Consider the following 25,282-nt stretch of genomic DNA (forward strand, 5'->3'; position numbering starts at 1 on the left):
GTGACGCTCATTCATCGTTCTGACATGAAGTGGAGGAAAGAAAAACAAACAAATAAACAAAAACGCCCAGCTAAATATTTATGTTGTAGCTTGAAAATGACCAGTCTGAGTTCTGACTTCCTGAATTAACCCAAACACTGCGTTACGGCACACGGTGGGGACGGCTGCTTTTTTGTTCATTAAGAATTTACATCGGCTCAAATGTTCACTTGCTCTAGAAATGCAGATGTGAGGAAGCGTTAATTTAGTGTCCTTGTCTGCTTCTTCACCGTGTTTGAAGTCGAATCACAGCAGCACGCCTGGAAACAAAAACAGAAAGGCAAGAGCCCAAGAAACGTGTCACTATCGAGCCAGAAACAGAAGACTAAAGCTCACTCTGGACTGCTGACTGCATTAAAATGACCATTACTGCACAACACAAGCAGGAGAAACGTTCTGGGCAAAAACTGGACACAAGATGTTTCTTTAGGGACAAAATTCCTGAGTAGTGTTCTTTCACTGTTTATTTTTAGAAACATGTTTTCTCATAACGGCGTTCTCAGTCCGGATGCTCCTGACTAACAGGCGTGCCCTGACTGGATTTCCGACTGCATTACTCATAATGAACACGCCCTAATATTAACCGCAGTGTGTTTACAGCAGCTTCTAACAACGCAACAGGTAGCTTCAAAAACAAACAAACAAACAAAACCCACAACAACTCCAGACACGTTCTTCCAAAAAAAAAAAGTTAAGCAATTCTTAAAATAACCTTCACCGTCCTGCAGGATGTCTGAAACTACAGGTAGGGAAAACTGTACGAGTGTGACTCACACCACCTTTCACTTTACACGTTGGTTATGGGGTTGTAACTCAACAGCAACCCACAAAGCACAACACTGAACATTCCAGATTTTATCACAGGACAAATTCAAACAGTCAGTGCATGAGGGCCAGGTCTGCTTGCATGTCGATGGGAGTCACATACCCGTATGAGTGAGGCTGTGTCTCTGGAGGTGGTAACGCTGAAAAAACCTCATGTCGCACATCGAGCAAGCGTATGGCTTCACCCCTGAATACACAGAGCACCAATCATTCACATTGACCCCGCCCTTTCTACATGTACACCATCTAATCTCCGTATCTGCTGAAATTATACGCTTTATATCAAATTATATCCTCAGACTTGTCTAAACTCATCACAGTGAACAAAATCACAATGATGTAAATCATTTTTATTAAGCCATTTCATTCATGGGAGGGAGATTTACACATTGCTGCTTAACACTGCAACCACTTTTTAAAAACTATTAAAATCAGCAATGTTCAATGAAAAGGAGTTAATAGTTTTACTTAAAAGTTCACAAACTTTAAGGCTTACAATTTGACAGATTTTTCAAAAGACACAAATACTATGATTGTTATTCAGAGAGTGAAATTTTTATCCATTTAAATGTACAAGTTTATGGGTAATGTTCTATAACTACAAATCTCTCAACCTTGCTGAAAGTAAACACAGGTGTCCTTCCTTTAGGAATCAGTTCCTGCTCTGGACTTTTCAGCTCAGTATTATGAAATAAAGCTGAATTTTTTCATCTAATTAATTGTACAATGGACAAACATGATGCTAAAGATATCCAGAGTTTTCCCTGATCCTGCAAAGTTTTGCTTGGTGAAGCTCGACTGGTTAAAAATGGACAATTAAAGGATTAACAAATGAAAATAAGCTTTAAATTGGTACTCGGTTTCTACAGTAACGTCAGCTAAATTCAATAATTACCAAAAAATAAAATAAAATAAAATAACCACACCCCACAACAGCTAATGCTGTTTCTAATTATGATGTTATGAGTTTATATGAGTGAATTGGGTATATTAGTTTGGGAATGTGGATCTGTTGTAACTACAAACTCGAGTTTGTTGTGTTGAGTTTAAATATCCATCATGTGCAAGTGGTATAAAGAGACGAAACCTACCCGTATGGGTCAGGCTGTGTCTCTGCAGGTGGTAGCGTTGGAAAAAACGCATGTCACACATGTTACAAGCATAAGGCTTCACCCCTAAGTGCAAAAAATAAAATAAATGAATTTGTATTAGCCATGTCATCGACCTAGCAACCTGACACTAGCTATAATCAGTTTAATTAGTACCAGACAGCGAGAACGGTCAGTGAGCTACAAATAAACAAACAAACTAACGCATTTATCAAGGATGCGTCATAACATAAAATAAATAAATTTAAACCAAACAAAAAACCCCACTAAATCAACAGCACTTAAATATATGATTTGATTTAGGCATGTACTGATAAACTGTTCTACAACACTGTAATTAACACATGTGATCATATTATTGTGAATATTAGATGTGGTTTAATTAGAAAGCTTTACAATAATCTTTAGCATTTCATGTTGCATTATGCTGAAAATTTTATATATATATATATATATATATATATATATATATATATATATATATATATATATATATAGAGAGAGAGAGAGAGAGAGAGAGAGAGAGAGAGAGAGAGAGCGCGAGAGAGATCCCCCCCCCCCAAAATTCACTGTCACAGAGTATTTTCATTTAAAAACAAGCTTTGCTATAAAAGGAGTCACTTTAGAGCAAGCAATCTTCGACCATATCAGTTTTGTTTTCCATTGCAACACAGATGGAAAAGACTAAAGTTTGGAACAAATATTAGAAAATTACTGTACAAATGTCTAAGAAACACGTTTTAAAAATATTTAAATCAGCACATGCCTAAGCGCAATCAATCATTTACTAAGTAAGAGTATGGACATTTTTGTTTATTTCTATTCCTACACGATTACTACTCATATTAATCTCAGTGAAATACAGAAGACGGGGTATTAAAACTCAAGATCTGCACAACATAAAAATAGTTAAAATGATAAAAATACAGAGAGTAGTGTGGGTCGTTTAGGATTTGATTAAGCATGCTGATGTTCATAACACAGTGTTGCCAACTTGGACCAGAACTAACATTTCTGTATTTCTTGTTATCCTTCGATCTTTAAGACAAAAGACTTGACAGAGAAATGTGCTGTTTATATACGGAGTGAGTATAACACTGGTGCAACTACACCACGACACTAAACGTTGTGCAAATAGTATAGTTTAGAAATGAATATGATGAAAGGACAACAAATATTAACATCTTAAAAACAGTAAAAGTATGCAAGTATGTATGCTTACAATATAATAAGAACAGAAAGATAGTATGAAATGTATTACACCATACGGAGGAGACAGTGAAGTATTTCCATACTATGAGTATTGTATAATCTGTAAACTTTGGATATTATAGTCTGGTAAATATAGTATAATTATGGAAGTAGAATATCTAAAAAGTATTAGAATAGAATAATACCTTCTATAACAACAGTATAACGATACAAGTAAACTAAAATCATTGCACAAGTCAACTATAAAATAAACTGTACAAATATTTACTTATTACATGTACATAACTATTACTTGTAGTACAATACGCAAATATTACACTGAGAAAGTTAATTCAGTGTTTCATACTAATATAACTAAATGATGAGTAAGTTTAGTAAGCTAAGCAGAATATAGGTGTAAATATACCAGTAGAATATTACTAGCATACTGAGTATAAGACTGCGACACCGATCCAGCACACAAGTGACTATAAGGACAATCTGGAACAATAAACACTCGACAACATTCAGAAACTGTATTAACCCTTTATCAGTTCAAGATTCACTTTTTTTAATTTTTATTTTTCATTCCAGAAGTTGGCAACAGTGCTCAGGTCGCATGTATGTGGTTTATTTCTATAGAATAGTGGGTTGAGGTAGAAAGACACATACCCGTGTGAGTGAGGCTGTGTCTCTGCAGATGGTAACGGTGGAAAAAACGCATGTCGCACATGGAACAAGCGTAAGGCTTCACTCCTAAATGCACAGAGCAAATTATTAGTCATGTGCATTCACTACGTCGAAAAAAATAAAAATACACGCCAAGTCATTTACAACAGCTCACTGATATTCATAGTGGTCAGTTTTCAAACTTTTCATTTCCTCAGACATTAAAACAAGGTTCTGAAAATCAATAGCTAAATTTAACTACCAGAACATTTTATACTGTTATTCAAAAATTTAATGAGTAAGCATAGTTGTAGGTATATTTTTTTTTCCAAAGCTATGACACAATCTAGCAATCGAATTGTTAAAAAAAAAATTTAATTTGAATCAATTATGTATAAGTGTTTTGGCAGAAGGCAAAAAAAAAAAAACCTTTTTGTTCAAGAATGTAAAAAAGAAAAAACCTCGGTTTAGGGATGTGTAATATGTAGTATTTATTTTAAACCAGTAATCGACATAAATTAACTTTTTTTATTATTTTGTTGCTGCACTAAAACCTAAAATGGAGACATTTCTAAGTAATCATTAAGACAACTTGTGTGTGCATAGAGAAGTACAGCATAGAATTGAAGGGGGGGAAAAAAATCATGGATAATAACTGCACTATTCTTTGTGTGCATGTGACGTCACGCTTATTTTCCAAACCGCAAGTCCGCCATGTTGGATGATAACAACCAAGATAGCAGCGCTTCACATGTGAGCTGCTGCAACACTTTGTGATTTTCTTTTGAAGAAAGACAACTTTCTATATCCCTTTGTGTGTGGGACATAATTTTGGTAATAATGCTACTTGTAACAAAAAGAAACGGTTCTTCAGAATTCCCAAAATAATTAAAAATGGTGACCGAACAGATGATGAACTGCCCAGAGAACACCGTGCGTATGCTGTGGTTCAAAAACATGCATCATAAAGACTTAACTGAGGAAAAAGCTAATTACACCCACGTGTGTGTGGTGACCACTTTATATCCGGGAAGAGTTCATTGCTAATTAAAGCTGTTTTCTGCTGATTAAACTGAACTTTTGAGCCGCGTTTCTCGAGATCATTGAGAATGGTTGACATGAGCATGAACAAGCACACTGTCATCTTTTGTTTGGTGAGAAGACGACCAACCAACCCTGCCAGACACAAGGAAACTGTAGGTATCTGGCTCTTGTAAGCCTTCATCTGTGTGTTGGTTGTCCATGAGGTTTGTAGAATGAGACAGTTCAGTCTCAGCGTATTCCATCGCTGGTAATGAGGCTAAATCCTCTGTATAATCAGACAGCTTTAGAGGAGATGCACAGAGCCATGGCCTCACTTTTCGTTTATAAATGCCTTGAGACCTCAAGAATGGCACAGGAATAGTTTTAAGCGTTAACAATAAATCTAATATAGTAATTTTTACGATTAAAGTGATTTATATAGGTAGCGGTCTGAGTGAATGACCTTGACATCTGTGACGTCACAGCAGGAAGTCTATCCGTCTCATCGCCATTTGCGCTATACTAAAACACAGAGCTGACGGCAACTCCGATCCTCCATTTAGAGCTAATTTATCACCATGCCGCGTAGATGTGTTGCTGGCCGGTGCAGCAACGCGACAGAAGGTGGATTTACGTTGCATTCATGGCCCAAGAATGTTCAAACTGCAAAGATTTGGACGCGTTTTGCGAGGTGTTCACGGGCACATTGGGCGCCTATGAAGTGGTCTCTCCTCTGCACATTTTACTGAAGACTCGTATGAGACCTCTGATCTGTTGAGGAGCGTTGGCTATAAGCCCGGATTGAAAGAGGGTGCAGTACCAACAATTAAAGGAAAAGGAAACTACAAGAAAAGGAAAGTAAGTTCAGTTGCACCAGTTCTCCTGGAGCGTGAGCCGAGGGTTGTTGCTAAAACCTGGGACGGGACGGGATATATTATTGCTTGGGCAGTGACCCAGTTTAGCGCAGTTGTTGCTAAAACTGGTGACGTCCCGGGTTTTAGTAATTGCCTGAGCCGAGCAGTAATGGCGGAGTATTCAGTATGGAGAAAATGGAGAATGAGTGGACCAGCCGTCTGATTTCTGCGCTGGATAAGCTCGCCTCAGCAGCAATATCTCGCCCTTACGTGGAAGAAGCAAATGAACGGAGAACTGAACGAACAACTGAAAGTCAGATTGTTTAAAAACATATCGGCCACAAGCTCAGCCTTCAAGAAGCGAGAACACAGACGGGTAAGCTCCGACTCTCATTTGGATACGAAACAACACGTTGTTTACCTGCATTTAGATTAATCCATGTAACTTGTATTGTGTGTTTAAGTTAGCGGTATAAGATCATTTAATTTGCTTCAGAATGTGATTGTCTCAGTTCATCTGATTATTTAATGAGCCTTTTACGCTTTAATCACTGAAAATGCATATACATGTACGTTGCATAAGTTATAACACCCATCCTGTTTTAATGAGAGTCAACCCGCAATCAATGAAGTCAAATCAGTCTTAGTTGAGCGAGTCGGTAACGCTATTTCTTACTTTCACCATAAATTTTTATTTATATGACTTTGGTCTATAGCTGTAAAAGGCCTCGCCCTTAAAACCGGTTCCCGCTGTGACGTCATGCGCTCAGGGCTGGCTGGCTCAGCTCCAATCACAACTTTGCCGTCAATTTTAACTCTCAAAAAAAATTTTTTTTTTATTCCCATTTATGCAGCAGACAAGAGTCAAGGAAGGAGATACTACCCACTCAGAAATTTATTTAAAAATAAAAGGTTCTGCGGCTCTCCTTTAATATATACAGGCCAAAGCCACAAATTTCAACTTTTTCTCTGAACCTTGACTTGGCAGAGGACTCCAGAGAATCATAATAATTTTGAGAAAGTCAGAGATACATCACAGTTATTGTTTATAACGAGACGGCATTTTGGATTTGTATATTATCCAACATGGCAGCGGACGCATACGTCACACCATTTTGTCAAGTGGTTGCACACAGAATTCTATCCACCTATATTTTGTACATATCAAGTATGAATATGAATGAGTTCATGTGTAAGACAGTATTACGAAGTCTTGTGTATATTTATTCAAAAAGACAATTGCAGGTTTTACTTAGAAAATTTAAATCTGCTCATTTCTAACCCTAGTTAGAAATCCAATCCATGAAGACATGCGTATAATAATGCAAGAAAACACGAAGCATGGAAGAAAATCTTTAATTCTTTTTAGTATCCGTGATAATTCCTGTGTGACCATTACTTTCACGAAAAAATGAAATTATCTTTTAAAAAGGTCACTTGCATTGGGGTTGATTGAGTATAAAGAGACAAGACATACCCGTATGGGTGATGCTGTGTCTCTGGAGGTGGTAGCGTTGGAAAAACCTCATATCACACATGGTGCAAGCAAATGGCTTCACCCCTAAACGTAGAGTACTAGTATTAGAATACGCTATCTCGATCTTCACCAAGAATATACTGTAACTTCTATCTCAGCTTGAAATTGTCGCTTTGCAAAAGTTTTACACATCTCTACCTCTCAGCACTAGCTAGGAATGATGCATACAGATTTTAGAGGACTTAAATAATAATAAAAAAGTTAAATGTAGTGCTTTCACAAACTCTGGGTTGTATATAAATTAGCAAACACCAAAAATACTGACCAAGTCAATATATTACTGGGGGGGGAAACCTAACCAAAACTCGGCAATATTAGACATGTGGTTTTGGTAAAGGTTTAATAAGCGATATGTTTTGGCACAGGAAATTGACACGTACCCGTGTGGGTGAGAGTGTGTCGTTGAAGGTGACAACGCTGAAAAAACCTCATATGGCACATGGAGCAAGCATATGGCTTCACCCCTAAATAGAGTATCATTGTATTAGCATGGATTGTTTTTTTCTTTCAGTTCATGGTCACTCTAGCCAAACACGAGGGACCATTTTAAGTTTAAATAATAATAATAATAATAATAATAATAATAATAATGGGAACGTGCCCAACTGGGATGGCACCAGTTTTTAATTCCAGCAAAGACTCATACGAGTCTAGATTAAAATCATTTCTTAATTGCAACTACTGAATGCATGCACTGAATAGGTCCCATGCTAATGTCTCGGGAAAGTGGTTAAGAAATTTGGGCAGATTGCAAAGACACATACCCGTATGGGTTAGGCTGTGTCTCTGCAGGTGGTAACGCTGAAAAAACTTCATGTCACACATGGAACAAGCGTACGGCTTCACCCCTAAACATACAGAGTACCATTACGTCAGGATTCGGCAGTCAGTGACACTACACTTCAAGTACAGTATGTGTTTAATACCCTTCCCCACTACCTATTTTCAAGTCACCACATTCAAACTCGAGTTTGCTGCAGCCAATAAATAAATAAATAAATAAATAAATAAAAGATGGTGCGGTGCACCAAACAAACTGTGGTGAATGAAGCTGAGACTTGAATGCATTGTTGCCAACTCTTAACTCAAAGATCGAATCAAATCAAATCAACAATAGTCACTGTGGAGAAATAGATGTGCAATTCTGACAGGAGTTTAGCACTGCTTGTCAACTTCCAACTTATAAAAGCTTGATTAAATTCCAAGCATCTATTCGATGGGAACTTGTATATTTAGCTGCTCATGCAACAGCAAAAGATTTGCATTTCCCAGGATAAAGTAATTCTCAACTTCAAAATTTGGCCAATGTTTGTGAAATCCTCATAAGTTTGTCGTATTTTCAAAACACATTAATTTCTGGTCACAGTCAAGTTCTGAGGTAGAAAAATAGACCAACACTTGAAAGGAAAAAAGTTGGCAACAGTGCTAAATTGCACAGAAGTGTAGCCATGGCAAATCTGTAAGGTGAGACGACCCATACCCGTATGGGTTAGGCTGTGTCTCTGCAGGTGGTAACGCTGAAAAAACTTCATGTCACACATGGAACAAGCGTACGGCTTCACCCCTAAACATACAGAGTACCATTACGTCAGGATTCGGCAGTCAGTGAAACTACAGTATGTGTTTAATACCCTTCCCCACTACCTATTTTCAAGTCACCACATCCATACTCGAGTTTGTTGCAGCCAAAACAAAGATGGATGGTGCGCTGCACCAAACAAACTGACAAATGCGGCAGAGACTTGAATGCATTGTTGCCAACTCTGTTAAGTCAAAGATCAAACCAATATTTTTTGCTGTGGAGAAATAGATGTGCAATTCAGACTGGACTTCAGCACTGCTTGTCAACTTTCAACCTATAAAAGTTTGATTAACTTTTAAGTGTTTATTCGATGGGAATTTTTTCTTTTTTTTGCTGCGCACACAACAGCACAAGACTGATGATTGTGAAATATTGACCAATTCATTAAGTCCTGGTCACGGTTAACTGCTAATGAATTTAAAATAAAAAACACTTCTGAAAGGAAAAAAGTTGGCAACAGTGCTAAATTGCACACACAAGTGTAGCTAGGTGTAAGAGGGCAAATTTGTAAGGAGAGACTACCCATACCCGTATGAGTGAGGCTGTGTCTCTGCAGGTGGTAGCGTTGGAAAAAACGCCTGTCACACATGGAGCAAGCGTAGGGCTTCACCCCTAAACGCACAGAGCAAATGATTAGCTCCCATTCAAGCTCAAAATACATTTAATCCCATTTTACCCAACATATATGCAATTTTCAGGTTCCTACAACTGAAGGGTTCCATGTCAGTTTTACAGCCATCAAAATCAAATGTCATGCTTTCTGGCAGTGCTTTACACATGAGCAGAACAGACAGGAGGTATCCACAATATTTGCAACATTTGTGTATGAACAGTTATTGGGCAAGATGCTGGTCTGCGAGTCTAATTTGCAGATTTAGCTCAACTTTGACCAAGATTAAATGCTTGGCCTCTACCCACCGGACCCTATACCACACCAAAGTCCCAACTGAGCTTTTAACATTTCCCTTGACCCCTCACCATACCCTTAGTCCCCCTTGACCCCTGACCATACCCTTAGTCCCCCTTGACCCCTGACCATACCCTTAGTCCCCCTTGACCCCTGACCATACCCTTAGTCCCCCTTGAACCCTGACCATACCCTTAGTCCCCCTTGAACCCTGACCATACCCTTAGTCCCCCTTGACCCCTGACCATACCCTTAGTCCCCCTTGACTCCTGACCATACCCTTAGTCTCCCTTGACCCTTTACAATGCAGGTCCTATCTGTCTCGATACCATATTCAAGTGCCACCTGATACTATACCATGTCCAAGTCCCATGAGACAATATACCATTCCTACATTCTTCCTGTCCATTAGCCATACCCCAAGTCCCACTCAACCCTATGCCATACCAAGGTCCCACCCATCTCTTTTCCATAGCCAAGACCCACATGACCCTTTACCATAATCGAGTTACCCCATAACCACATCACTTAACCTTTTCCTCCCAAATCAAAACCCTGCCTGACCCTTTCCCACACAACTCCCACTTAACCATTCATCATACAAAACTCACAACCAACTCTTTACCAAAGTTCCACCCAATTCTGTCATACAGTCCTAACTGACTTTACTTTTCCAAATCCACAAGTTACAGATAATCAGTCTTATCTACCCTCGTGGACTTTGTTAAATACATCTACACCCCTTGTAGAAAGCAAACGGAGGTTATCGGAGTCATAAACGATGAGTAATTTTCAAGAGACTCAATCTTAGATTTTACCCATTACAATAAACTTTTACCTACTATTTCACCCTAATCCCAACTACCAAGAAATTTATGCCCATGTAAGAACGAACAAGCTAGCCAGCTGAGTCAGCTGTAAGCTATTTTCTTTACAGATTAATACAGATTGTCCTTTCTGAAGTACATAGTGCCTTGCAAAAGTATTCACACCCCTTGAACTTTTTCACATTTTTCCACCTTACAACCACAAACTTAAAAGTTTTTTTTTTTTTACTGAGATTTTATGTGATAGACCAACACAGAGTAGCACAGAATTGTGAAGTGAAACGAAAATGATAAATGGTCTTCAAAATTTTAAACAAATAAAAATCTGAAAAAAATGTGGTGTGCATTAGTATTCAGCCCCCTGTACTCTGATACCTCTAAATACAATCCAGTGCAATCAATTGCCTTCAGAAGTCGTCTAATTAGTTAATAGAGTCCTACTGTGTGTAATTTACTCTCAGCATAAATACACTTGTTCTGTGAAGGCCTCAGTGGTTTGTTAGAGAACACTGAAGAACAAACAGCATCATGAAGACCAAAGAACTCACCAGACAGGTCAGGGATAAAGTTCTGGAGAAGTTTAAAGCAGGGTTAGGTTATAAAAAAATATCCCAAGCTCTGAACATCTCAAGAAGCACTGTTCAATCCATCATTCAAAAATGGAAAAGTATGGCACAACTGCAAACCTACCAAGACATGGCCGTCCACCTAAACTGACAGAGTGAGCAAGGAGAGCACTGGTCAGAGAAGCAGCCAAGAGGCCCATGATCACTCTGGAGGAGCTGCAGAAATCCACAGCTCAGGTGGGAGAATCTGTGCACAGGACAACTATAAGTCGTACACTCCACAAATCTGGCCTTTTCGGAAGAGTGGCAAGAAGAAAGCCATTGTTGAAAGACAGGCATAAGAAGTCCCGTTTGCAGTTTGCCAGAAGCCATGTAGGGGACACAGCAAACATGTGGAAGAAGGTGCTTTGGTCAGATGAGACCAAAGTTGAACTTTTTGGCCTAAATGCAAAGCGCCATGTGTGTCGGAAAACTAACACTGCTCATCACCCTGCACACACCATCCCCACTGTGAAACATGGTGGTGGCAGCATCATGCTACGGGGATGCTTTTCTTCAGCAGCGACAGGGAAGCTGGTCAGAGTTGATGGGAAGATGGATGGAGCTAAATACAGGGCAATCCTGGAAGAAAACCTGTTGGAGGCCGCAAAAGACTTGAGACTGGGAAGGAGATTCACCTTCCAGCAAGACAATGACCCTAAACATACAGCCAGAGCTACAATGGAATGGTTTAGATCAAAGAATATTCATGTGTTAGAATGGCCCAGTCAAAGTCCAGACCTAAATCCCATTGAGCATCTGTGGCAAGACTTGAAAATTGCTGTTCACAGACGCTCTCCATCCAATCTGGCTGAGCTTGAGCTATTTTGCAAAGAAGAATGGGCAAAAATTTCAGTGTCTAGATGTGCAAAGCTGGTAGAGACATACCACAAAAGACTTGCAGCTGTAAGTGCAGCAAAAGGTGGCTCTACAAAGTATTGACACGGGGGCTGAATACTAATGCACACCACATTTTTCAGATTTTTATTTGTTTAAAATTTTGAAGACCATTTATCATTTTCGTTTCACTTCACAATTATGTGCTACTCTGTGTTGGTCTATCACATAAAATCTCAATAAAAAAAAACTTTTAAGTTCGTGGTTGTAAGGTGGAAAAATGTGAAAAAGTTAAAGGGGTATGAATACTTTTGCAAGGCACTGTACTTTGCAACACATTTCAGCTGCACCTGATGTGTCAAGAGGTTCTGGTAAAAGCTCAATGCATTGGGTATGTCCCTAAATGCACCAGGAAGCCATTTACAAGACAAAGCAACAAAACTCTATTGAAACCTTTTTAAAATCAAATTCTATATGGCTGAATTATTATAGCCAGAGTGTTAACTCCCTCAATGTAGTGATATGAATCCATGTATCTGAGCATTATATCATCTGTAATTTTAAGATAAAAGATATCAAGTAAGCTTCTTGACCACCTTTGATCAGAATATCAAAACCAGGGCTTCCAAATGGCACAACAGACCTCCCTGTTGACTGGAGGTTGCAAGTTTGAATCCCTAAGATACCACAGCCAACTGTGTCCGGGAGGCCAAGACGGCAATACTGGCCAGTCTCTGGGTGGGAGGGGTGGCATACTCTCGCTCCCTTATCAATCACAGTGACATTAGCCAATCGTGGGTGTCTGAGTTCAGGCATGCAGAAGAGGGCCGATAGCACTTTCCTCCGAGTACGTTATGCACAATAACCCTTGCCTACCTAGGTCGTTAGCGTGTAATAAAGGCGAGCTGCTTGGTGAGAGAAAAATAAATTTGGGCGAAAATTGGGTGATAAAAAGAAACATCAAAACCAAAATTCGCTCTTAAGTTGTAACATTACAATAATGGCACACTTTTTTTTCTTCTTCCCAGAAAGTGAGAACCCCTCTTAAATTCAAACGGGATAAAAATTCTCTCTTCAGATCAAATGTATTTGGTTATGTGGAGACTCACACTAATTGAAAGTTCCCTGCTACATGAAAGGACAACTTGTGTTGCTGTTCTGCATTACCCCCCCCCAACCACCACCATAACCACCCGTATAGCTTGAGCACTTGTCTCCCGTTACTACCAGCTCCTTACATTTGCCCTAAAATGTGTTCCACACAAAATATTGATGGGCTCATGAATATTGTGGATACTCTGGAGAATACTGGTCCAGAAACATAATATTTGCAGACCAAGTGGTTGCAGGTACAACCACTGCTTCCTGCATCGTATAGTAATAACCATAATTTTATTTATGGCGAGGAAAAAGATTTAGTATGAATCACAAAATATAGACAAGCGATTGCTTTACAAAAAAGCAGAAGCTCATGCTGACGGACATCTAGCATGCGAAACAGACAATGGAGAAAGGAATGCCGCAGAAAGTTATGCACGCCAATAAGCAGAAAGAAAGTGGGGGGGAAATGTATGGAAAAGCTTACTGACCAAATAATGGTTACAAAAATGAATAAGAAGATGTAAAAGTGCTTGGATGCAGCCAACTGCAACGGAAACATGGCGAGTGGTTAGGATAAGAGGGGTCATTACCCGTATGTATGAGGCTGTGTCTCTGAAGGTGGTAACGTTGGAAAAATCGCATGTCACACATGGTGCAAGCGTACGGTTTCACCCCTGAATGCACAGAGCAAGATACAAAATCATACGCCCTAAAAATATCAAATTCTACCTGAATTATTCTGAGGAACATGGCAAGTACAAGACCACTGATCACGGACATTCAGAGCATATTCAGACCCTTTACTCAGAAATGATACCTCTGAGCACAGCATTGATTCCCAAGAAAACTGAGGCTATAATGATGTTACTTGCTCAGCCCAGATGGATTTGTGGATCATCTAAACCAAGATCTCATCAAAAAATGTATTCTTCTTTGCAGAACCTCTCAAGCTTTGTCAGGTTTTATGGGGAGCATTACTATGAGGTTCCGCCAGAGACACTCAAAGGTGTTTATGGACTTGTCCCAAAATCAAACCTGCTTTGTTTTTGGTCACTGTTGAATTTGAAGGTAATCCTTAATCCCAGCTGAGCACTCTTAAGCAGGCTTCGTCTCAATCCTGAAGAAACTCCCAGTTCCTACTGCTGAAAAACAGCCAGCTAACACAGCATGATGCAACCACCAGTGCGTTTTGTTAAACACTTGACTAGAAGTCATTATTGGCGATTTGCTGGCAGGTTCTTCCATCTGCATCTCAGAGCGACCATCAATTTGTGGCTACATCCATGACGAAAGCTCTTCTTTCCCATTCGCTTGGTTTGACTGAGCTCCAGATTCCAGAATAGTCTCTGTGGTTCTCAGGTCACGGAAGCCACGATGTTCTTCCAGACCATGAAAACTGCAGAAATTTTTGGCTTCCTTCCCCCAGATTTGGACATAACCCTGTCTGCGGTCTAAATTTGTTTGACCTCAAGTCTTGAAGTTTTTCTCCTCCCACATCATGAATTCACCACAGTCAAACTGGTAAGAGTTTATTGTTAAAGAAAGGGAAAAAAAATCTTGAAACTGAAACACTAAGTGTTCAATTTTGAGTGTCAGAGCAGAAAAGGTCTGAATACGAGTCTAAATGCACTTCAGATTTTAAAGATAATGCATCACCAAATTTTGGTCTTTATAGAATTTTTTTGCAAGACCGATGAGGAAAAATATGCACTTTAGGGTAATGAGCGAAAGTACAGACTTTCAGAATGCATCGTATAAAAAGCCTGAGGATTTCTTGGTTAAATTCATTAAATTTCATCAAAGTCACCAAAATGATCTGTCAATAATAGGCTACTCTGTGAGGTTGGGGAATACACACACACTGCCTTGCAAAAGTATTCATACCCCTTGAACTTTTTCACATTTTTCCACCTTACAACCACGAACTTAAAAAGTTTTTACTGAGATTTTATGTGATAGAGTAGCACATAATTGTGAAGTGAAACGAAAATGATAAATGGTCTTCAAAATTTTAAACAAATAAAAATCTGAAAAATGTGGTGTGCATTAGTATTCAGCCCCCCCGCGTCAATACTTTGTAGAGCCACCTTTTGCTGCAATTACAGCTGCAAGTCTTTTGTGGTATGTCTCTACCAGCTTTGCACATCTAGACACTGAAATTTTTGCCCATTCTTCTTTGCAAAATAGCTCAAGCTCAGCCAGATTGGATGGAGAGCGTCTGTGAACAGCAATTTTCAAGTCTTGCCACAGATGCTCAATGGGATTTAGGTCTGGACTTTGACTGGGCCATTCTAATACATGAATATTCTTTGATCTAAACCATTCCATTGTAGCTCTGGCTGTATGTTTAGGGTCATTGTCTTGCTGGAAGGTGAATCTCCTTCCCAGTCTCAAGTCTTTTGCAGCCTCCAACAGGTTTTCTTCCAGGATTGCCCTGTATTTAGCTCCATCCATCTTCCCATCAACTCTGACCAGCTTCCCTGTCGCTGCTGAAGAAAAGCATCCCCGTAGCATGATGCTGCCACCACCATGTTTCACAGTGGGGATGGTGTGTGCAGGGTGATGAGCAGTGTTAGTTTTCCGCCACACATAGCGCTTTGCATTTAGGCCAAAAAGTTCAACTTTGGTCTCATCTGACCAAAGCACCTTCTTCCACATGTTTGCTGTGTCCCCTACATGGCTTCTGGCAAACTGCAAACGGGACTTCTTATGCCTGTCTTTCAACAATGGCTTTCTTCTTGCCACTCTTCCGAAAAGGCCAGATTTGTGGAGTGTACGACTTACAGTTGTCCTGTGCACAGATTCTCCCACCTGAGCTGTGGATTTCTGCAGCTCCTCCAGAGTGATCATGGGCCTCTTGGCTGCTTCTCTGACCAGTGCTCTCCTTGCTCGCTCTGTCAGTTTAGGTGGACGGCCATGTCTCGGTAGGTTTGCAGTTGTGCCATACTTTTCCATTTTTGAATGATGGATTAAACAGTGCTTCTTGAGATGTTCAGAGCTTGGGATATTTTTTTTATAACCTAACCCTGCTTTAAACTTCTCCAGAACTTTATCCCTGACCTGTCTGGTGAGTTCTTTGGTCTTCATGATGCTGTTTGTTCTTCACTGTTCTCTAACAAACCACTGAGGCCTTCACAGAACAAGTGTATTTATGCTGAGAGTAAATTACACACAGTGGGACTCTATTAACTAATTAGACGACTTCTGAAGGCAATTGATTGCACTGGATTGTATTTAGAGGTATCAGAGTACAGGGGGCTGAATACTAATGCACACCACATTTTTTTCAGATTTTTATTTGTTTAAAATTTTGAAGACCATTTATCATTTTCGTTTCACTTCACAATTATGTGCTACTCTGTGTTGGTCTATCACATAAAATCTCAGTAAAAAACTTTTAAGTTCGTGGTTGTAAGGTGGAAAAATGTGAAAAAGTTCAAGGGGTATGAATACTTTTGCAAGGCACTGTATATGATATGATATATTAGACTATGATAGATATTAGATAGTCTGTCTGCCATTTGGGCAATGAACATACATTAGACTCCATATGTGTTGTAGGTACAAACTAGATGGAACTAACACAAACTAAAGCAAAAGGAGCAACATAATGTGTAGAAAAGCAATGTTCAGTTTCAAACACTTATTTCATGAGCGAAAATAAAGTGGGTCTAGTTAACATCAGAAACGAGAGGGTTATTGTGGGATAAATATCTATCTCAGGAGGTAAACAAGTCGTGAATGGTGTTTTAATGAGCGAGATTTATTCCAGCGTAACAGTTTAATAGCAGCATGCTTTCTTTTTTTTTCAGTCTCTGTATTTCTTTCCTGCTCACTGATTATATTCACGTCAGCTATTATTTACACTTACAGCTTTTATGAACCAACACTGCAGCTTTTGTTGGAATGACAACTGACCCACAACAATATTTATAACCAATCAGAAACTCAAAGGATTTACTGGACCCAAGTATTTTGATCCACTTTGCTAAATTCAGAAAATCTCAGTTTGATGCATGCATGAATATAACATTTTCATTTAATATTTTTTTTTAGTTTCATGAAAATCCGGTGCAGTTAACAGAATTATGGAATTTTCCCCTGCCACGTTCGTCCATATTCTTCCTTGTGGAATGAAACAGAGACGGGAACTTGCTGCCCCAAAAATAATCTACCTACTTCTGCAGGAAAATCAAAAATGTGTCACTTTCTGGTGGAACAACAACAAAAATGACACTGCATCAGTAAATTAAGTTGATTATTGATATGTCCTACTATCTCCATCACAGAAACCCTAAACAGCGTTTTTGTACTGTAGAGTTCGAAATGGAGAATACTACAGCACTTGTACATATTTGAATTGTATAAAGTCACACTGAAGAACATTTAAATATATTTTTAAAATATCGACCATTTGGTTTTTATCCAAATCAGACACTAGACATGTTTAATTTTATATCGGAGGAATCCCAATCAGAATATTAGACCAAAAAATAAAAATTAAACAAATCCTATCAATATACACACAAAATATTTTTTCCTTTTATAATCATTTTTCAGAAAGATAAACCAAATTTCAGATGTTCTGTACTACATTATACATCAGTTCCTCTCACTGTGGAGCACCTCGTATGAATAAATTATGTGGACTCATCCACTTTCTTTACACTTCATGGCTGCGACTGAAACTCATTATTTTATAAGGGAAAACGCCGTAAGGACGGATTTCTCGTACCAGTATGAGTGAGGCTGTGTCTCTCCAAGTGGTAACGCTGAATAAACCTCATGTCACATATGGCACAAGCAAATGGCTTCTCTCCTGGATGGGAAGGAAAAGGAGGAGAAAAAGTAAAAAGCTAAAATTCAACATACTTTGTTTTTTTAAACAATACATTTAATAGTTTTCAATTTTACAACAAGATGGATGCATTCTGAAAACCACAGGAAAAGAAAATGAAAATTCCAAAGAATAGCACAGAAAAATAAAAGTAAATTAATGAATTAAATAATAAAATAAAACTACAAAGAATGCTGTCTTTTATCCCCTCTGAAACAAATACGAAATGATTCGCACCGGTGTGAATGAGAATGTGTCGTTTCAGATGATAGCCGCTTCTGAAAGCACCGTAGCAGTGATCGCAGATGAAGTTCTTCTGCACTTTGGAAAGTGGACAATTCCCGTTCTCATCCACCACAACAGCCTGGGAGACAGAAATAAATAAAGGTCATCATACACGAAGCAGCTCGTCCAGAGGGTCAGGTTGTACAGAGCCCCACTCATCCTCAGACGATAGTCCTTATTCTTTACTCCATATATTTTAAACTTTGTTTAAATACTTAACTCCTCTTTTCAATGACCAGTGATTTAAAAAAAAAAATTCATCACATTTAACCCCATAAAGTTATTGCCCCTAGTGGTCAAGAATGGGAACTGCAACAAACGTTAATAGAGAATCACGCCAGGGCTCTAAACTGCGACTATTTTTGGAGACGATGTGATAAAATTTAACTAGGTGCACCACGGGGAGCTGCAATTACGGCAACTTTTTTTTTTTTTTTTTTAAATCATTATACGTCACATCACATGAAACACCAGGAGGGAGCTATGATGCACATTAGCACCTGCCAAATGCGGGTAAAATTGGGCTTTGGCGGGTAATGGCTTTAGTCCCACTAGCCACTTTGGCGGGTGGTTTATTCTGTGGTATGACAATATATTTTAATTGTAGTTTTCTCTGAAGGCCTCTGATATAATAAACGCATTGCAATGTAATATTACGCGCCTACAACTCCCATGAGCACCTGCATAAACATTCTGACGTTAGAATTGTTTAGAACGTTCGTTAACATCTCAGATAAAATCAGTGATGCGGTAACCTGCGGTTAATGAACGAAGCAACAAAGTTGCTGACGACTGACAGGCGCACTATGTGGCGGCACATAGCTGGAGTTTCAAACCCTGCTGCTCGGGGAAAAAGGGGCAGAGATGATCAGGGCCGGAGCAGCATTTTAAAATCACCGAGGTCCGTGATGCGCAAAGCGCGCGCCGAAAATGTTCGACATATTTAAATGAGAGGGTGAATTACACACCACACAAGAGATCTATTCCTGAAATTATTTTTAATGGTGTTTGAACTGAACATCAGTTTTGAAAAAAAAAAAAAAATCATGTATGTGGCAAGATTGAGAATAATTGAAGCTTGTTTAATGGTTTGATCTGGCCCAAGCAATGAGGACAAAAGATCCCCTAACCATGTAGCCTGTGGAACTGAGATACATTAACAATCTGGCATCCGTTACACCGACACACAACATTCTGGGGAAAAAAAATCAGTATACACCACCATGTTTTAGGCAAAGTTATCCAAGGCAAACATAAGTTGAAACTTTCCACTCTATTGCTTTGGCTTATCGAATGATTTATTTTTAAAATCACAAACAAGGCAGGCTACAAATGCGCTGCTGCACATGTAGTCCGGAGGAAACCTGAAAAGCAAACCCGATCTGCTCAGAGAGTCATATGAGCTCCTCTTGAGCCTCTTTCAAGATACCGAATATAGGGTTTTGATGGTGCGTCCTATATGGAAAGCCACTAGAGGCAAAACATGGCCACGTTCACATTAAACCACAGGTTAACTGTGGGTGGTAGAACTGGGCAACTGGACTTGCTTGAAAATTCTTGAAAACGTTTCACCTCTCGTCCAAAAGCAGGGTCTCTGCACATTTCTGACCAGCAAAAATAATACTTTTTAAGACCATTTTAAGACCACTGAGTATAAAAAATAAGACCACTACCGCGGAACAAATACGTACAGTAAAAAAAAAAAAAAGCACACTCTAGGTTAAGTTCAAAGCATTTTTTTTTATAAAAAATGTGCATCTTCAGTTTACAAAACAGAACATTAGCTGCCTTCTCGATATTTTAATAGTAGGGTACTGCTGTAAACAAACAGTGAGGAAACAAATTGATCTTCAGTTAACAAAACAGAACATTAACTGCTTTCTCAATATTTTAATAGTAGGGTACTGCCATGAACAAACAGTGAGGAAGCAAGGAAGTTTGACTACTGATCGAACTGCCTCTGGGGACTGTTGTTGCCCGACTAGCAGCATAGCGCATATGCTTTTCCCCTTTCGAGTGAGCGTCAAGGGCTTTACAGCCCATTGTTGTTAACTTGATGTCTTTCCGACATACCTTACATCTCGCTTCATATTCTGAAGTTGCTGTTGTTAGCCAACTTTTGTATTTTGGCTCCTCAAGCCACTTGTTACTAAACTTACACTTCCCCATCTCCGTTCATGTTCAAGTTCAACCACTTCTTCCTCGTCTGCTCTACTCTCAATGGTTCTACTACCAGTGTTGGGCACGTTACTTTCAAAAAGTAATTAGTTATAGTTACTAGTTACTTTTCCCAAAAAGTAACTGAGTTAGTAACGGAGTTACTTTGTCATAAAAGTAACTAATTACCAGAGAAAGTAATTATTCCGTTACATTTTGTTCCCCCTCAAAAAAAAAATCAAATTCAATTAGTGTAATCATAATAAAAGTGAATGTTAAATGTGTTTAATGACTGAAATGGACACTTAACAGAACCAATTAGTAATGTTATCTACACTATATTAATATTTTTGTGAGAGAATGTGAGATAAGACATCTATCAAATGTAATATATTTCTGTAGTTATTAAAATTGTTACTAATTACTGGCCACTGACGAGGACAAACGCTTTGTTCCTCGACATAATGTGCACTGCACGTAAACACTCTTGCCTTTTATTTAAAGTAATGAAAAGTCCTGGCTGTATTTCCAGTGTGAAAGCGCAGTGCTGGGCTGACCGCTCGCCATCGCTGGCTCTTCCGATTGAAAGAGCGCGCAGTAGTGCAGTAGGCGTGGCCTACCTACGTATGTTGTCCAAATCTACTCTGATTGGCTTACTGTGCCGTTGTCTCGTGTCTCCCCGCCCCACACTAAAGCAGAGTAAAGAAAGGCTGAACGAGCAGCGTGCCAGATGAGAACAGCTTTAATAAAGTAACGCATAGTATTTTATTGTAAGTAACGGGAACGGCGTTATAACGATGTAAAAAGTAATTAGTTAGATTACTCGTTACTAAAAAAAAGTAACGCCGTTAGTAACGCCGTTTATTTCTAACGCCGTTATTCCCATCACTGTCTACTACATGGATAAAAGAACACACTGCCCCCAGTGGCGTGGTTCCTGCGCTATTAGAACTAGTGCTAGACACACAACGGCTCTTGTGCTACTTGTTCAGCATCTTGATAACAAACGACGCTGGTTGAATAAATAACGTTAGCGCGGAAAAAAAAATCCAGACATATGTTTTTTTTTTTTCATTTACCGTAGGCTACCCAGATGAAATTTAATACCTCCCATGTGAAATTTAATACCATAGCTCAAAAAATAGCGAAATATAATGCTTTTTAAGACCTTAAAAAACACATATTAAAAATAAGACTTTTTAAGACTTTTTAAGGATCCGCGGAGACCCTGCAAAAGGCTTCCTCAGTTCTGTCTGACTAATAGGGAGTATCAGATATTTATCTTCTCCTGGATCAGAATTCTGATGACCAGCTCATCTAAGGTGTCATTGAGGCATCATGTTGGTGTGGGTCACTGGAGGCTGGGTGTGAACGGCGAGTCATTAGGGTGATCAAAGGATTGCCCGTTAGGGTGATCAATGGCAATCTGACTCCCTCTGTCCTCCTGTGAGTCACCGAAAACAGCTGGGTCCTGGCGTTTTCGGTGACTCACAGGAGGACAGAGGGAGTCAGATTGCCATTGATCACCCTAACGGGCAATCCTTTGATCACCCTAATGACTCGCCGTTCACACCCAGCCTCCAGTGACCCACACCAACATGATGCCTCAATGACACCTTAGATGAGCTGGTCATCAGAATTCTGATCCAGGAGAAGATAAATATCTGATACTCCCTATTAGGCTACGTTTACATTACGTCGAATCAGCGGATCATCAGATTAACGTTCTTAAAATGATTCGCGTTTACACTAAAACCGTTAGCCGTGCACACAGCAACACCAATACGCGGATACGCTCGGCTCCGCAGGCATCCTGCGCTCCAAATCACTCCACCCTGAACAGCGAGTGCCCTCTGGAGGGTGCGCACTCCGGCCCTGCGCAGCTCACAGAGCGCGCGAGTGAAGTGAACAAGCCACGATTCGGGACTGAGCCGCTGTGTGTGTGATCCCAGCGCATATCACTTATTACTTGCAAGTGGAAAGATGGCAAGCCTAAAGACAATCATAACTACACAGTGGGCAGTATTTGCATCAGTATTTGCAGTATTTTCATACTTTTATACTCTTTAATGAAAGGTGATACAAGGCGGAAGTCCGCGCCGTTTTTCAGCAGTCGCGTCACATGACCAACGCCAGCGAATCAGGAAGGTGGATGTCACAGTGACGTTGTCCAATGAGACGCCAGCTAGAGCTCAGCACAGCGTATTCGCGTATTCTGAATGTTTACACAGCACCGGAGCTGATACGATCTAGATTGAATACGTGGACGCTGGCGGATTCCCGTTTCCCCGCTTTTCCAGGGGGGTTAATGTAAACGGACAGTGCATCCGCGAAGAAAACGAGACAGATACGGTCTAGTGTAAACGTAGCCTTAGTCAGACAGAACTGAGGAAGCCTTTTGGACGAGAGGTGAAACGTTTTCAAGAATTTTCAAGCAAGTCCAGTTGCCCATTTCTACCACCCACAGTTTACTATGACCTGGATGATTGAGAATCTTCACAGATACACCACAGGTTCCTGAATGTGGTCCTGGAATGCATCATTTTCCCCTGGTTCAGATATAATCAGCTAATTAACTAATTATACAACAGTTCAGTAATATACAGAGTCACTAATTTGATTGGCTGAGCAGCGTTCCATTAGTGCCTGTGTTTAGTATAACCAAACTGGGACGTTACCCCTTTTTGACCCACAGAGAACGGATTCTGTTCTTGTTCAAAGAATCCTGAATGGAATTGGTTCAAGAACCTGTTCCCTGTTGGTTGAAAAGGCGTACCTACTCATTCGTAAGGGTCTTTTTTTTTTTTGTAGGCTGTAGCCACGATGTCATCATGTTGTCAGATTCAGTGTAACGCATCTCTCATAACCCGGGACGGAACAGTACCGTCGTGTGTGTGTGTATTATTTACCAGCTGGGGGTGTCCATATCGTGAAATACTGTGACTGAGGTCTTGAAAATACTGACCGAGGCCTCTGGACCGAGGTCACAGTATTTCACGATACGGACCAACCTTAAGCTGGGAAATAAAATATTTCTTTCGATTACGTTCATTATGTCTTATATTAAATATAGTTAGTTTTTTTTTTTTTCTTTTTTATCAGACATCTAATTTTTGGGTTTGTTTACCTGACATGTTTCGACGTACAACCATCTCAACACCATAGACAATACCGGCAATATAAAATTCACACATGAAGAAGAAACGGAGCAGTCAATAGCATTTTTGGATTTAAAAATACAACACACAGAAGATGGGGACATCAAAATAAAAGTACACAGAAAACCCACACATACCGACCAACATTTAAACTGGACTTCCGAACACCCCATAATGCACAAAATATCCGTAGTTAGAACATTACATGAATGCACAGCAATAATTACAGATCCACAGGACAAAGAACAGGAGGAACAACAGATACAACACGCACTGAAGGCATGTCAATATCCACAATGGGCAATATCCAAAGGGGTGGAACAGGTTAAGAACAACAAAACACAGAAGAAAGAGAAAAAACAAACTAACAAACAAGAACACAGGGGAGTAGTTACATTACCATACATCAGGGGAATAACTGAACGCATTCAAAGAGCAATGAGGAAACACAACATTAACACACCTGTCAAACCACACACAACACTCCGTCAGATCCTGGTTCATCCCAAAGACAGAATACATCCGGACAACAGATGCAACACCATATATGAGATTCCATGTAAATTATGCAATAAAACTTATATTGGGGAGACAGGAAGGAGTTTCAACACAAGAAAACATGAACATAAGAAAGAGTGCAAAAAGGAGACAGCTACAAGACAAACCCGAACAATAAAAGAAAAGGCACAACAGGAAAATTATAAGTCAGCCATAACAGATCACTGTAAAAGGGAAAATCACATTATGGACTGGGGGAATGCCAGAGTCATCCGCACAGAAGATAACAAACATCAGCGCTGGATCAGGGAGGCCATGGAGATCCGTAAGCGAAGCCCGAGGACCATCAACCGGGATGAGGGAGCATACATGCTCTCCCATACCTGGAGTGACATCTTGCAGGGGACGAACAGACAGTATAAGGCGTGACCGACCTGTCAAACCAGACAGGAAGGCCACGCCTTCAGAAACAGCAGCTGATAAAAGATGCGTCACCAACTAACATCCGGTGACACTCTGAGGAAGATGGAAGTTGTACGTCGAAACATGTCAGGTAAACAAACCCAAAAATTAGATGTCTGATAAAAAAGAAAAAAAAAAAAAAAAAAAAACACTAACTAAATAAAATATTTATTTTTTCATCTCATCTCATTATCTCGTCTCGTCTTCTTCCGCTTATCCGGGACCGGGTCGCGGAGGCAGCAGTCTAAGCATGGAAGCCCAAACTTCCCTTTCCCCAGACACCTCGGCCAGCTCCTCGGGAAGAACACTGAGGCGTTCCCAGGCCAGCCGAGAGACATAGTCCCTCCAGCGTGTCCTGGGTCTTCCCCGGGGCCTCCTCCCGGGGGGACATGCCTGGAACACCTCCCCAGGGAGGCGTCCAGGAGGCATCCGAAAAAGATGCCCGAGCCACCTCAGCTGGTTCCTCTCGATGTGGAGGAGCAGCGGCTCTACTCCGAGCTCCTCCCGAGTGACTGTGCTTCTCACCCTATCTCTAAGGGAGCGCCCAGCCACCCTGCGAAGGAAATTCATTTCAGCCGCTAGTATCCGCGATCTTGTTCTTTCGGTCATTACCCAAAGCTCATGACCATAGGTGAGAGTCGGAATGTAGATTGACCGGTAAATTGAGAGCTTCGCCTTTTGGCTCAGCTCCTTCTTCACCACGACGGACCGGTAAAGCGACCGCATCACTGCGGAGGCTGCACCGATCCGCCTGTCGATCTCACGCTCCATCCTTCCCT

The 25,282-nt window shown here is 40.1% G+C and overlaps 1 protein-coding gene across 10 annotated transcripts in view; it reads right to left on the reverse strand.

Moving 5' to 3' along the window:
• Nucleotides 1-25,282, reverse strand: part of znf740a (zinc finger protein 740a) — a 56,766-nt gene that overhangs the window by 20,797 nt on the left and 10,687 nt on the right. For 3 of the 10 annotated variants that reach the window (XM_060910432.1, XM_060910433.1, XM_060910431.1), the window contains exons 5-15: nt 18,181-18,307; nt 17,842-17,925; nt 13,697-13,780; nt 9,358-9,441; nt 8,728-8,811; nt 8,012-8,095; nt 7,628-7,711; nt 7,188-7,271; nt 3,837-3,920; nt 1,956-2,039; nt 968-1,051 (exon numbers count right to left, since the gene is read on the reverse strand). In XM_060910432.1, coding sequence (XP_060766415.1) covers nt 968-1,051; nt 1,956-2,039; nt 3,837-3,920; nt 7,188-7,271; nt 7,628-7,711; nt 8,012-8,095; nt 8,728-8,811; nt 9,358-9,441; nt 13,697-13,780; nt 17,842-17,925; nt 18,181-18,307 — 967 coding nt within the window. The remainder of the gene's footprint in view (nt 1-967; nt 1,052-1,955; nt 2,040-3,836; nt 3,921-7,187; nt 7,272-7,627; nt 7,712-8,011; nt 8,096-8,727; nt 8,812-9,357; nt 9,442-13,696; nt 13,781-17,841; nt 17,926-18,180; nt 18,308-25,282) is intronic. The other 7 variants (XM_060910434.1, XM_060910436.1, XM_060910437.1 and 4 more) reach the window with 7 other exon arrangements.

This window comes from Neoarius graeffei, chromosome 26, assembly GCF_027579695.1.
Source record: "Neoarius graeffei isolate fNeoGra1 chromosome 26, fNeoGra1.pri, whole genome shotgun sequence".
NCBI classification, from domain to species: Eukaryota; Metazoa; Chordata; class Actinopteri; order Siluriformes; family Ariidae; genus Neoarius; species Neoarius graeffei.